Source organism: Prionailurus viverrinus, chromosome B3 (genome assembly GCF_022837055.1).
Source record: "Prionailurus viverrinus isolate Anna chromosome B3, UM_Priviv_1.0, whole genome shotgun sequence".
In the NCBI taxonomy this organism is placed as follows: Eukaryota; Metazoa; Chordata; class Mammalia; order Carnivora; family Felidae; genus Prionailurus; species Prionailurus viverrinus.
In genome coordinates, this window is record NC_062566.1 from 44458876 (window position 1) to 44474256 (window position 15381).

The 15381-nt window shown below is 36.4% G+C and overlaps 2 protein-coding genes across 4 annotated transcripts in view; one reads left to right on the plus strand and one right to left on the minus strand.

The window, feature by feature from the left end:
- DNAAF4 (dynein axonemal assembly factor 4) overlaps positions 1-5167 on the plus strand; it is a 70626-nt gene extending 65459 nt beyond the window's left edge. Inside the window, exon 10 of one of the 3 annotated variants that reach the window (XM_047864658.1) lies at positions 5003-5167. The gene's annotated coding sequence lies outside the window, so the exon portion shown is untranslated. Of the gene's footprint in view, positions 1-537; positions 770-3376; positions 3415-5002 lie in introns of those variants that run through there. The other 2 variants (XM_047864657.1, XM_047864659.1) reach the window with 2 other exon arrangements.
- Positions 5168-8111: 2944 nt separating this feature from the next.
- On the minus strand, positions 8112-15268 carry PIERCE2 (piercer of microtubule wall 2). The gene is made up of 2 exons (XM_047861191.1): positions 14957-15268; positions 8112-8610 (listed from the first exon to the last, which is right to left on the minus strand). The coding sequence occupies exons 1-2, from the start codon at positions 14972-14974 to the stop codon at positions 8263-8265; spliced, it is 366 nt and encodes a 121-aa protein (XP_047717147.1). The 5' UTR covers positions 14975-15268; the 3' UTR covers positions 8112-8262.
- Positions 15269-15381: the final 113 nt, after the last annotated feature.

Below are 15381 nucleotides of genomic sequence, written 5' to 3' on the forward strand. Positions count from 1 at the left end.
GGTTTGGTATAATTTTTTTAATGCATTTTAGCTCTTTACTGACAGAAGTAAAAATATTATTCCTAATAGATAGGTGCTATCTAATAATTAAGTAGAAAGTAAACACATATGTTTGTATAAACATATCCTGTCCAGTTTTCCAGAGTCAAAGAAAACCAGAGCTGGACAGTAGTTAGAGCAGTAAAAACAGATTTCACTTGGGAACTATTACAGGATAAGAAAAGAGATCTCAGTGTAGAATTGGGGTCTTTTCATAATATAGCATGGGCAATGGACAAGTGGTGATGAATAGCTAAGGAACAAGTTGGGGGTGGGGGTTGGAGTTGTCAGTGGATAGAAAATCACTAAGAGGAAACATCAGGGGTAGGGAGATTCTGGCTATGTTAATCTAACAGGATTCTTGCTGAAGGCAGGCCAGGTTGATTGGGCATTACCTAGGGATGATGAGGGATGAGGAATTTGGTCAAATGTTGAGAGTGATTGAAATTAATGGTGGGGATTCTGGCTAATCCAACTTAGCATTATTCTTGCTAACAGCTGAACCTGACAAGGCCCAAGGATGAGGCCCAGTTGGAAAGTGGCTAAAGGAACCTGTTTAGAGTTTGGTGAAGGAGAGACCACTTGTCACCAGCAAGCCAAGTACTTTCCAGTGAACTCATCCATGTGGCAAATAAGGACAAAGGATTTTTGCACATACCATCTGGGGAAAGGGTTAGTAGGTGATCTCCCAAAAAGACTGACAACAGGAGTATTTCATTATCGTATTGATCTGATCTGGCTCAGTCTCACTCTCAAAGACCTATCAATAGCTGATCCATCTCTGAGTATCAGATTCACATTAACCCAGCTCAGGAGACTGCCTGGGCAAAACAGACTGCCTACTTATTAATTATTAACCCAGCAAAACAGACTGCCTACTTATTAATTCATAATTAGAAATTGAGCATCTGCATGGGGATGATAGGTTATATTACAATTCACCTTTCCTTATAAACAGATGTATATAGTAAATCACATCATAAAATTGCTTGGTAAACATGTTAAAAGAAACAGGTCCAAAATGGAGTCACTTGTGGCTTCATAAGTGAATTCTACCAAACATTTAAAGAAGGGTTAATACCTATTCTTTTCAAACTATTCCAAAAAATGGAAGAGGAAGGAAAGCTTTCTATGAGCCCAGCATTACCCTGACACCAAAACCAGATAGAGTCACTACAAAAAAAAGAGAGAACTATAGGCCAATATCTCTGATGAACATAGATACATATATCCTCAACAAATTATTAGCAAACCAAATCCAACAATACATTAAAAAAAAATCATTCACCACAATCAAGTGGGATTTATTCTTGGGATATAAGGGTGGCTGAATGTTCACAAATCAATCAACTTGATACATGACATCAATAAGAAAAAGGATAGGGTTGCCTGGGTGGCTCAGTCAGTTAAGCTTAAGACTCTTGATCTGGGCTCAGGTCATGATCTCATGGTTGTGAGATCAAGCCCCATATCAGGCTCCATGCTGAGTGGGGAGCCTGCATGGAATTCTCTCTCTCTCTCTCTCTCTCTCTCTCTCTCTCTCTCTCTCTCTGTCCCTCTCCTGCTCATGTGTGTGCACACTCTCTCAAAATAAATAAACATTAAAAAATAAGACAAAGGATAAAAAAATATTATTTTAATAGATGCAGAAAAACATTGGACAAGGTACAATATCCATTCATAATAAAAACCCTCAACAAAGTAGGGTTAGAGGGAGTAGACATCCACATAATAAAGGCTATCTATGAAAAACTCACTGCTAACATCATCCTCAATGAGGAACAACAGAGCTTTTCCCCCAAGGGCAGGAACAAGACAGGATTTCCACTCTCAACATTTTCATTGAACATAGTACTGGAAGTTTTAGCCACAGCAATTAGACAAGAAAAAGAAATGAAAGGCATTGGAATTGGTAAGGAAAGGTAAAACTTTCACTACTTGTAGATGACATGATACTATATATATATAGAAAACCCTAAAGACTCCACCAAAAAACTTCAGAACTGAGAAATGAATCAGGAAAGCTGCAGGATACAAAATCAATATACAGAAACCTGTTGCATTTCTGTACACTAATAATGAAGTAGCAGAAAGAGAAATTAAGAAAATCCCATGTACAATTGCACCAAAAATAATAAAACCTAGGGATAAACCTAACCAAAGAGGGGAAAGACTTGTACTCTGAAAACTATAAAACATTGATGAAAGAAATTGAAGATGACACAAATGGAAAGATATTCTATGCTCATGGATTGGAAGAACAAATATTGTTAGAATGTCCATTCTACCCAAAGCAATCTACAGATTTAATGCAATCCCAAATACCAAGAGCATTTTTCACAGAACTAGAATAAAAAATCCTAAAATTTTTATGGAACCACAAAAGATCCTGAAGAGCCAAAGTAATCTGGAAAAGAAGAACATAACTGGAGGTATCACAATCCCAGATTTCAAGATATACTACAAAGTTGTATTAATCAAAACAGTATGGTACCGGCACCAAAACAGACATGTAGATCAATGGAACAGAATAGAAAGCCTAGAAATAAACACACACTTAAATGGTTAATAAAGCTACGCCAGGGAGGCAAGAATATGCAGTGGGAAAAAGAAAGGGTGTTTAACAAATGGTTTTGGAAAAACTGGACCATTTTCTTACACCATAGACAATAATAAACTCAAAATGGACTAAAGACCTAAATATGACACCTAAAGTCCTAGAAGAGAGCACAGGCAGTAATTTCTCTGACATTTTTCTAGATATGTTTCCTAAGGCAAAGGAAGCAAAAGCAAAAATAAACTATTGGGACTACATGAAAATAAAAAGCTTTGAATAGCAAAGGAAACAACAAAACAAAAAGACACCAAATTGGAGAAGATGTTTGCAAATAATATGTTCAATAAGGGGTTAATACCCAAAGTATATAAAGAACTTACACAACACACACACAAAAAAACAAAACAAAAAACCAATCTGATTAAAAATAGGCAGAAGGTATGAACAGACATTACTCCAAAGACACACGAAAAGATGCTTAACATCACTCATTGTCAGGGAAATGCAAATCAAAATCACAATGAGATATCACCTTACACCTGTCAGAATAGATAGTATCAAAGAGACAAGAAGTAACAAGTGTTGGTGAGGCTTGGAGAAAAAGGAACCCTTGGACACTGTTGGTGGGAATTCAAACTGGTGCAGCCACTGTGGAAAATGGGTGGAGGTTACTTGAAAAATGAAAAACAATTACCATATGACCCAGTAATTCTACTATTTACCCAAAGAAAATGAAAATAAGAATTTGAAAGGATATATGTACCCCTATGTTTATTGCAGCATTATTTACATTAACTGGAATGTGGAAGCAACCCAAGTATGCACTGATAGATGAATGGATAAAGAAGGTATGGTATGTATCTACAATGGAATGTTATCCATAAAACAAATGAAATTCTGCCATTTGCAACAACATGGATGGCTCTAGAGGGTATAATGCTAAGTGAAATAAGTCAGTATAAGAAAGACAAATACCACATGAATTCATTCCTATGTAGAATTTAAGAAACAAAACAAATGAACAAAGGGAAAAGAGACAAAAAAAAAGTCTCTTAAATATAGAGAACTGGTGTTTGCCAGAGGGGAGGGAATGGTTGAAATAGGTGAAGGGAATTAAGAGTACCCTTATTGTGATGAGCACTGAATAATGTGTAGAATTGTTGAATCACTGTATTGTATGCCTGAAACTAATATAACAGTGTATGTTAATTATTCTGGAATTTTAAAAATGATTAAAAAAAATTAAAAAAGTAAAATAAAAATGGAGTCACTTGCCCCCATTGCTGCAAATCAGGATATAATTGCAAGAATCTGAACTTTAACCAGTCAATCTGGAATTTTCTGATCAGCACTAGTGAGGTAAATTGCTTGCTAGAACCCCATGCTTCCCCCAAAGGAAGGTGACCTTGCCTGAAACCTGAAACAATCCCTCTCCCTCTCCCTCCCACTCTCCCTCTCTCCCTCTCTCCCCCTCTCCCCCTCCCCCTCCCCCTTTTTTTTTTTTTTTGTTAATAGCTTCTTTGCCCCACCCTGTTTCTGCCTATAAACATCTTCCATTTTGTTTAGCCTCTCAGAGCACTTTTCTGCTGACTAGATGGGATGCTGCCTGCCTGACTGTTAAATAAAGCTGGTTAAATTTTTCAAGTTCACTCAGTTGAATTCTGTTTTTTAACACATAGAATCAGAACAAGGAGAATTAGTTTGAATAGAATGTTTCATGGCATCATGCATCCAATTGTACACAGCAGGCTTCCTCTTTCCTATAAGGTTTGTTTATAAACCCTAAGGCATACCTCACTGTAACTAACTCTCCAATAAAACCAGGTTTATGCTTCAGATAATGACCACATTACCAGCATCTTCTCTTTGTCATTACCCATAGTTTTTGAAATGTAATTCCCCTTTCCAAAATGTTTTATTTTTTAATTTATTGTTTTTTCTAAAATGTTTTAAAGGCATATGATGACCCTATGGCCATCTTAAAATAGTCTCTTTAAGGAACTACTTTTGACATTTTATCCTTTTTATGACCTAATAAACATGTTTGTTGTTTAGTAAACAAAAAAACCAGTACAATAATAGAAATAGTAAACTCAATAATTTTTAGCTATTATACATGGTAAAAACCAATCAACTTATTCAAATATATTTATTAGATTTTTGATTGGGTAAACTAGATTTCTGATAGTCTTTTAGTTTATAGCTAAAAGAGAGGCAGACCTAAACTCACCGATAAAATATTACTTTGGGAAGGTAAACTTCGTTTTATTTGAAGCTGAGAGCTCATGCTGTATTTGCAGTAATGATGAGTCAAGAAATGGAAGTGAAATGTCAACAATTCTGATAATCATATAAAGGTAGGAAAGTTTGCCTAAAGTATATGAGTTTTTGTTTTTGTTTTTTCAGACCCAGGGAGGGGCAGAGAGAGAGGGAGAGAGAGAATCCCAAGCAGGCTTCCTGCTCAGCATGGAGCCTGATGTGGGGTTCATCTCACAACCACGAGACCATGACCGGAGCCAAAATCAAGAGCCCAATGCTTAACCTACTTAGCCACACACGGGCCCCTCTGAATTTTTTACCTAATATGTTTAAATATTTTTTACAAGAATGATTTGTTCAAACTGTTTTCTGAAATGAAATCCTTCTTTTTGGAAAAATTACAAACTCGTTTGTGTTTGTTTACTTATTTGTAAAGTAAGTTACAAATTTGTGTATTTGTTTACTTACTTACATTTTAGCATATTCCAAAAATGTATTGTTTTATGTTGTATATCTCACAAAGTGGTGAATTTCACAGTCCAAACTCTAAAGCTTCTTTTAAGTTGTTTGTATCCAGATTCTAAATATACTATAAGCTGGTGAATAATTCTGTATATTGTCTATCCATGCTTTTGATTTTATACAGTTTAGTTTTTTTAGTCTATATTAAAGAAACATTACTCTGTAGTTGTCTTCAACTACATTTTATCTTTAGAGCTGATTAGTACAGGTCAGTAGTTCACAAAAAGTGATCCCATCAGAATACAAATAGGCTATATTATCCTATCTTTTAAAAAATAACCTTTGGCCCCATATGTCTACTTCCGGCTTCCAGTCTATTTCTCTGTTCAGTGTACAGCAAAACTACTAAAAAGTACCACTTCCATTTTTTCTTAAACCTCTTCCATTAAAGTTTTCCTTTCTGTGACGTCACTAAAACACTTCTCCTTGAGGTGACTAATGTTCTCTGCATTGCCTATTTGTACCTTCAGATCTCAATCCATGTGTTACCTCTCAAGATAATTTCACACAGCTGGCCTCTTGAAACAGATTCTTTACTTGGCTTTTGGGCATCAGTTTGCTAATTTCTTCCTCCTTCACTAATCACTTCTTGATCTCATTTGTTTATTTATATTCATTCCCATGATTTCTAAATGTTGGAGTTCCCTAGAGTTTAGTCCTTTGGTCCCTTTTCTATGAATACTTTATAGTCTTATCTGGCCTCATGATTTTAAATAATATCTTCGTGTGGATGTTGTTCAAATTGATTATATTCAACATGGGCTTATCCCTTAAACTCCAGACTACATGTTCAGTTGTCTCACAACAGCTCTACTTTCCCCAGAGATTCTCTTCACTTCCTTCAGGGGTTTGGTCAGACATCAACTTATCAGAGACCTTCCCAGACCAGTCTACCAAAAATAACTCCTTGCTTAAGCACTCCCTTTCCCCCAACCCTATTTTATTTTTTTCCTCATAACATTTATCACTTGGCATATTTTATATATATTTATAGGCATACATAAATATTTACATGTAACTATGTATACATCATTTATATATGTACATTTATACATGTATGTAAATGTAAATATATGCCTATATATATATGTACTTACACACATATATATCTATACTTTTTTTTGAGAGTATTTACTTATTCTGAGAGAGAGAGAGAGAACGACTCCCAGGCAGGCTCCATACTGTCAACACAGAGCCCAACATGGGGCTCAAACTCATGAACCGTTAGATCATGACCTGAGCCAAAATCAAGAGTGGGCCACTTAACCTACTGAGCCACCCAGACACATATGTTTTTTGGTCTCTTTTTCCCTACTGGAATTTACCAGAATCTAAGCTCCATGAGGACATGCTCTTAGTGCCTAGAAAATCCCTGGACTTTAACAGGCACTAAATGACTACATAGTGGCTATTCCAGACAATGTGCTTGATTCTGAGATACTCATCCTACCTGAGAATTTTAGCAACAAACAAAAAAGGGCCTAACCACCTGCTATAGTAAGAATCTTTAGGTTAATATATAGATTCTAAATTTTAAAAAATTGACTTCACTTGCCACAAATTGAGTACCTACAGTGAAGGGGGAAAATAGGTTGTATAGATTTTGTGGAGAAAAGGCAACTAAACTCAAGTTTTTTTTAAATTTGCAGTATTCACCTCAATATCTTGTGCAATGCCCTGATTTTTGGTGTTTCAGAGGAGGTGAACAAAACTAATTTTTCTTTTTATGTCATTATCAAATAAGTTTTCAGGTGTTTGGAAAAATCTTATGAGGCAGAGTTTGAACTATTTTCTCACATCAAACCTTTTTTTTATAAATAGAAGATACACATTTCTGATCTCCTAGCAACTCAAAATTATTTTTTAATTGATGTTAATATCCTGACTCTGACACTAATAGGGAAACATATGAGCCGTGATTTTTTTCATTAAAGGTACTCAGACTCAAGTGTGGTTTCAACAGATGGCAGCTGAAATAAATAAATCTCTGTATACAGTGGAATTACATAGTTTAAAGAATAGTCTGTCATCCACCACTGCTTACACTGTGTTAAGGATATATCAAATTATTTGCGTTTATAAAAAAGTACTGCGTCTCTTAGATCTTTGTACTTCTATGTATTGCTTCTTCTTCCTCTACTGATCTTTCCTTTGATTTGGTTTTACCTTTTCCAGGATGCTTCTTCTGATGTCCTTGGTCTCAATTTGAGCAATTCTGTCTTTGTGTCTGAAAGACCTTTTGCAAAATTTACATAAATTATCACATTTTATTGATTTGCTAATCTCATTCCCCTAAAATATTACTCATTGAAACAATAAAGGTACTGTCTTATTTCTGTGTTCCATTTGCATTAGTGACTGTCATTAGCGAGTGTTCTATAAATACCTGCCAAATGAATGAATGAATAGCAGGTCCTTTCTTCTACCCGCAGAGCAGTGGAAACTAACATTCATTCCCCCAGGTTCTAAGCCATTAGTTGAAATAACAGAAAACTGGGAAATTACTGGTCAGTCTTCCTTAATTCAATTTTTTTTCTTAGTGCTCCTGTGTTCCTTTGTCTTGTTAAATATATTCAGTGGACACGTGAGATCCTTAAAGCCTTTTGAAACTTTTGGAGAATATGTACTAAATAATGTACTAAATGTGTCTACTTTTTATTCTATTTTGTACTAAAACGCATCCACCTTTTATTCTATTTTGAACACATTTTAATTTAAGAAGAAGTCACTGCCATTCAGTTATCAGTTCAAATGCTTTATTTCTTAAAAGTTTTCTTTTAACTAATACAAATGCTTTTCTAGTCCAAATTTGGTATTCTAGCCTTAGATTTAGAACTCACTTTTCCTGAGTATATTTTCTCTTAAATATACACAGGAATATATTTTCATAGAGTGTGTTGAAAATTAGGAAAATCAAGGGTTCTGGTTCTGTCAGGTGCAGTGTTTAGAGTATTATTTTGATAAAATCCAGTAGCTCTGATATGGCTTGAAAATACTTGTTCCTTTGGACTATAATTGCAGGGAAAAAACTGTGGCATAGGTAAAAATTCACCATAATTACTTGAACTGGTTTTGTACATAATCATCTTAGGTTTTGATAGTGAGGTAGCTGTATGGAGTGTCTTTGGGTCCAACATACATGAAAACACAGGATTTCCAGGGTTCACACAAGGGGAAAGTTGTTCAGGTTTCATTTCTGTGTCTGAATTTGAAGCTGAAGCACTTTTCTTGTCCTAAAATATAAAGATATGAAATTATTGTCAATTATAAAATTTGGGGGGAAAAAAAACCCACCAAAATTAAACAACACAATAGTGTCTTATACCACTCATAAAAATTAACTCAAAATGAATGAAAGACTTAAATGTAAGACTTAAAACCATAAAGCTCCCAGAAAAGAACACAGGGGAAAAGCTCTGATTTAGGTCTTGGCAGAGTTTTTAGATATGACGTCAAAAGCATAAGCAACAAAAGCAAAACTAACAAATGACAATGCATCAAACTAAGAAGCTTCTGCATAGCAAAAGAAGCAACAGAATGAACAGACAACCTACGGAATTGGAGAAAATATTTGCAAACCATATTGATAAGGGGTTAATATCCAAAATATACAAGGAACTCATACAACTCAATAGCAAAAGAGAATCTGATTAAAAAACGAGAAGATGACCTGAATAGACATTTTTCACACATAAAACACACAGATGGCCACCAGGTACTTGAAGAGGTGTTCAACATCATTAATCATCAAAGAAATGCAAATTAAAACCACAATGAGATATCACCTCACTGTTAGAATGGCTAGTGTCAAAAATATTGGACAATATTGGAGAGGATGTGAAGAATAGGGAACCCTTGTGCACTATTGGTAAGAATGTAAATTGGTGTAGCCACTATAGAAAATAGTATGGAGGTTCCTCAAAAAATTAAAAATTGAATTAACATGCGATCCGGCAATCCCAGTTCTGGTTATATATCCAAAAGAAGTGAAAGCACTATCTTGAGGAGATATTTGCACTCCCATGGTCATTGCAGCACTATTCACAATAGCCAAGAAATGGGAACAATCTTAAGTGTCCCATTAATGCATGAATGGCTAAAGATGTAGTATACTATACTCTCATGTATACATACACACATGAATATTAATCAGCCGTTAAAAGGAAGGATTTGGAATCCTGCCATTTCGGACAACGTGGAAGCCATTATGCTAAATGAACTAAGTCAGATAAAGAATACTAGATTGTCACATATATATTAATCTAAAAGTTTACAAAAGTCAAACTCATTGAGGGGTGCCTGGGTGGCTAAGTCGGTTGAGGGCTGACTTGGGCTCAGGTCGTGAACTCACGGTTCGTGAGTTCAAGCCCCACATCGGAGTCTGTGCTGACCACATGAAGCCTGCTTGGGATTCTGTCTCCTCCTCTCCCCTCCCCTGCTTGCTATCTCTCTCTCAAAAATAAACCTTAAAAATTTTTTTAAAAATAAAAAGGTCAAACTGATTGAAACAGAATAGTGATTGCCAGGGGATGGGTGATGGGGGAAAATGGAGAGATATTGGTCAAAGAGTACAAACTTCCAGTTATAAGAGGGATAAGCTCAGGGGATCTAATTATAGAATGGTGAGTATAGTTAACATTACTATATTATATACTTGAAAATTGGTAAGAGAGATTTTAAATGTTCTTGCCACAAAAATAATCTTAATTATGTGAAGTGATCGTCAAAATAAATAAACATTAAAAATATAGATGTACTTGTGACTGGTTATAATCTTGAAAAATAAAAAGGCGCTACAAGTTGAAATTAACCTGAGTTAAAATCTTTTCCTCATAATAACATCCTTAAAAGCTACCTTTGTATGTAACCAGTACTATAAATCATATTCAATCAACTTTTCAGTCAACTATTAATGTTCTACTCGAAGAGAGCCCTTAATAAACTTTTTGGAAGTATTTTTCTGTGAATAAGGGATTTAAAAATCTGAATCAAGTTTAGTGAAAAGAGCACTGGAATGCTGGGTCTGGCCTCCTGGACTTGCCAGGAACGTGAGAACCTGGGTAAGTCTGATTCTCTATGCTTCAGTTTCCTGCTTGTAAAATAAGAGAGCCTGGATTATTTGTTCTTTTAATTATCATCTAATGACTCCATTTATCCCACAGAACTTGAAAAGTTTGTAAATTTATAGTTTATAAAATGAGGTAGTATCACAAATTAGTATACTATGTTCTCATGCTATGCCTGTTTTAATGACATTCATAAGCAAAGTAACTTTTCAGAAGAGCTTCTTTAAATAATTTTGAGAACTCTTGGGTCTTCCTGAAAATCCAATCCAAGAGCACTTGTTTTGCTGCTGTATTTGAATAAAGGGAAAAGCCTTTTTCTTACTGTAAATTTCCCTGTTGCAAACATAGGTGTTAGAAATGAAATTGCTGGTCTTTTTTTTTTTTTCTTAAGTTCTCCAGGTTAACTATTCATTTTTTTAAAGACTGATACTGTAATTGACAAAGGTCTGAAGTGTTTGGTTATTGTTCTATTGTCTTGGTACCTTGAGCTGAAAGACTTTAATATTTGGCCTCAGAAAAACTTCATTGGTCAGTTCTTGGGAATTAGACCGTTATTTTATGAATATTTATCTCATTGGAACCTCCAGCTACTACTGACCCAGCCACCTTTAAGGCCTGCTTCTTTCTTGACTTGTCTCATCAGGAACAAAATCTTAGTAGTGCTTTACTACCTACTAATAACATGGAGAAGTTATCTGAAACTAGAAGTTCTTTATCCATAGTAGTGTTCTCTTGTACAGTCCTTCTCTTACTTTCATGTACATATGAAATACACAGGAATCTAGTTAAACAGTAGATTCTGACTCTGGGGTAGGGCAAAGATTCTGCATTTCTAACAAAGTCCCAGGAGATGCTTAAGCTGCTGATCCCTAGATGATGTTATGAAAGTTGTGGCTAAGCCATAGTTAGGAGTTAAAGAGGCCTCTGGGAGATAGGCAAAGGAGTGTGGGTAGAGAGAGGGCCATAATCATATCTGCATGGCTTATTTCCCAACAGACTAGTTGGGAAACTTGCTACTTGTGTACCTTTTGCTTCAAGAGTTGTAAAGAGCACCTCTTAGGTGTCACCAGTTCTGTGTTCTGATATTAGCACTAATAGCTAGATGACTGATGAAATTATTTTACAAGGATTCAAGTTCCTTGTCTATAAATATAAAATGAAGGAGCTGGATTAGATGGTTGTTTTCTAATCTGAGGACTCAGATATCAGGACCCTCCAAATGTAGCAATAGCAACTGTTAAAAAACAAAATTCAACAAAGTAAATTTGAAGATCTAATTGGCTTTATTAAGCAATTCATGAATCAGGTAGCATCCCATCAAGTAAGTGGTGGGTAGCTCTGAGGAGTGGTACAAAATGGAAGGTTTTCATAGGAAGGATAAGTTACTAGCAAAAGAAAAGATTGTTTCAGGCAAGGTCACCTTCCTTTAGGGGAAAGGACAGAGGGTTTTATCATGCAGATTACCTCATTTTCCTTTGGGGGAGGGAGAGGGTGAGCCAAGGTGACAGATCACCTGATTGGTGCTTACTATAAAATTCCAGATTGATTGGTTTTAAATTCCTCTTATGGAGTGGCTTAAACTGCAATTAAGTCTTGGTTTGCTATCCTGGGGACAAGTGATTCCACCTTGGCCCCAGGTTTTCTTTTTAACAGATCTAAGTGATTTTGTTATTCAAAAAGCATAAAGGGATATGCATATTTACTCATGATAAGGCCCTTTATTTGTGACAAGTTAATAAGTTATAATAAGTTAATAAGTATGTTCTGTGGTATCTAAATAGGCAAAAAATTTTGGTAGTTTAAAAATATAAAAATAAAAATATTTGGCAGCTTCTGGAACATGTAAGATCTAAATCCTTCCAGATAGGAAGTTACATTATTATATCTAAATAACTTCATGGTAGTTGACAGGGTACTCTGATTTTTAAAGGTTGTGTTAAATAGGAGATTGTTTATGTATCATCTATAAATTAATAAAAAACAAAACAAAATTGCCATAGTTCCTGTGGTTATGGAGAGAAAATGAAATACAATTGAAGTGATATAAATGGAATCAGTTTTTATCATTTCTTTCAGATATACCTCAGTGCATATGGATGATGTTCCAGAATTCAGTTCTAAAGTTTACAGGTTAATAACACTACATTGTACAGTCCTTCTCTTAACTTTTATGTACATATGAAATACACAGGAATCTGGTTAAACAGTAGATTCTGAATCAGGTCTGGGGTAGGGCAGAGATTCTGCATTTCTGTATAGTATATATAAACTGTATAGTACAGTTTACTAATACTTCATATTCATAATTTTTTTGAGAGAGAGAGAGAGAGAATCCCAGGAGAGGGGCAGAGAGAGGGAGAATCCCAAGCAGGCTCTACTCTGTCAGCACAGAGCCCCATGAGGGGCTCGATCTCATGAACCATAAGATCATGACCTGAGCTGAAATCAAGAGTCAGAGTCGGATGCTCAACTGACTAGGCCACCCAGGTGCCCCAGTATATTCATAATCTTGCAGGAAGCTGGCAAACCTAGAAGTAGACCTCATCAGATCTTGCTACTTATTCTTTGTGACACTGCCTATTAGTGTTTTTTAAAAATATCACAGTAGACTGGATAATAGCAAGTCACCAGAATCCTATGGTATCTCAACAGGTCAGCTTTTCTCAAAATGTGTAGGTTTCTGGGGGTGCCTGGGTGGCTCACTTGGTTAAACCTCTGACTCTTGATTTCAGCTCAGGTCACGATCTCCTGGTTAATGGGTTCGAGCCCCAAGGCGAGCACTATGCTGACTGTGTGGAGCCTGCTTGGGATTCTCTCTCTCTTCCTCTCTTCCCTTCCTCTGCTCATGCTTGCTCTCTCTTAAAATAAGTAAATGAATTTAAAAACATTTTTTAAAAAAGTGTGTAGGTTTCTGGAGCACAGGAAAAGCTTCTTAGTTGGAAGGCGGCTGCCCTGTAACTTGTACAAAACAGTAGCAACCCTAATATACTTTATGGACACCCAGTCAGGTTGCCCATAGCAACCTCAGTCACAGAGTACTCTTTCATCAAATCACCTGCTACTAAATTCTGATCATTGGCCCAAAATATAATACAGAAAACCAAATCCAGTCAAACTAGAAGACAAACTTTGTTGGCATAATTTGTACCACACAATCTGGAAATGTTAAGTGTCTACCTAAATGTTTTTAGACTTCCAGGATAATTAACAAATGTTTATAGACTTAGAAACAAAATACTCAAGGGGTGCCTGGGTGGCTCAGTCTGACTCTTGACCTCTGACTCTTATTCAGTCTAAGCAACTGACTCTTGATCTCTGCTCAGGTCATGATCACATTTGTGAGATCAAGCCCCAAGTCAGGCTCTGTGCTGACAGTGTGGAGCCTGCTTGGGATTCTTTCTCTTCCTCTCTCTCTCTCTCTCTGCCCATTCCCTGCTGTCTCTTTCTCAAAACTAAATAAATAATCTTAAAAAAAAAAACATTCATGGCTTTTACTTTATTCATGGCCTCACTGTAGTTTTCTTATTTGGGTTTCACCCTCTTCAAATCTGATATTCTTAAAATATAGAGTTCAAACTAGATACAATTAAAAACATACAGCCTCATACAAAGAATAACAAAAGGATTATTTTAAATGCTCTGCCAGGTTACACAGCAAATATTACTTAAGGATAAAAAGGTTAATTAAAATTGTAAATGATTTTTCTAAAATTGTCTTAAAATTATACTGTGAAATTGCCTTGAAAAGAATAAAAATCTATAGATAGATATTAGCTTTCTCACTAATGTACTTTTCAGTCTCCCCTGGAATTACAGAAAGTCAAGCCACTGTGACTTTTCAAAGTTCTTCATTATAAACACATGCACATTTAAAAAAAGATAAATAAGAATAAGTCATTGAGATAATGAAAATGCCCTTTATGGAAGCTGTAATTGTAAAATTAAAATTTGTGTTTTCTTTTTTGGTGTTGTGTCACAAGTGATGTTAACTAGAGCAACATCAAAAGCAAACGAATAAAAACCCTCCAAAAGTCAAATTTTGGGGTACCTTTTTCTTTCTGCCCAGGCCCATCATCTCCCTTGTTAATCTTTTTTTTTTTTTTTTTTTTTTTTTGCCACAATTGAGGGACAAAACCTTAACTTTAACCTTAAACCTTAACTTTCTACTGCTTCCACCAACAGTAAACACAAGGGCAACATATCCTTTTTTTGGTCCTATCCCTTTTGAACAAGGCACAGTGTAAGAATGAAAATTAACAAGGTACATTTTTCTCATTTACAGCCATCACCGCACAGTTTGCAATGGGGTACGAGTTGCATACCATCCCCAATCATTTTTATATTTTCAGAGGCAATTCTGGCTCAATGCAATGCACAATTACATCTGTATAGCCCAGTGGTTGCCTAAAAAGGTGTGTTTTTTTTTTTGCGGGGGCGGGGGGGGGGGCGATGCTCAAATTTACAGCAAGGAGTACCAGCCGTCAAAAACATTCAGCCCTCTGCCCAAACCCACCCAGTCGTACTCGGTCATTCTCGGTATCTTCCTTATTTTTTCGGCAAACGTAGTCTTTCCCCGCAGCGGATGGTAAGAAGACCAGCGAGCATCCAGGGGACGCGGCCTTTTACTACATCCAGTTAAAGCAGCGAAGAGAACGTGATCCGCTGGCTGAATCAATATGTACCGACTAATCCGCCTAATCCAGGGAGTAGCTCTCGGGGTGAAACCGCGAATCCTTTAGAGTGGTAAGAGCAGCCCGTCTCCTTAGCAACCGGCCGCGGCGCCTCTCCAGCGCCGGGGCCCGGATGTTGTGAGGATCGCTGCTGCCCCGCCTAGCTTCCTGCAGCCTGGCAGCGGCGGGCTGCACTTCTCTTCGGGAGTCGTAGTTCTTCCCTCATCCGGCGCCGGACATGAGGAGCAGGCGGGACTACGAGTCCCGG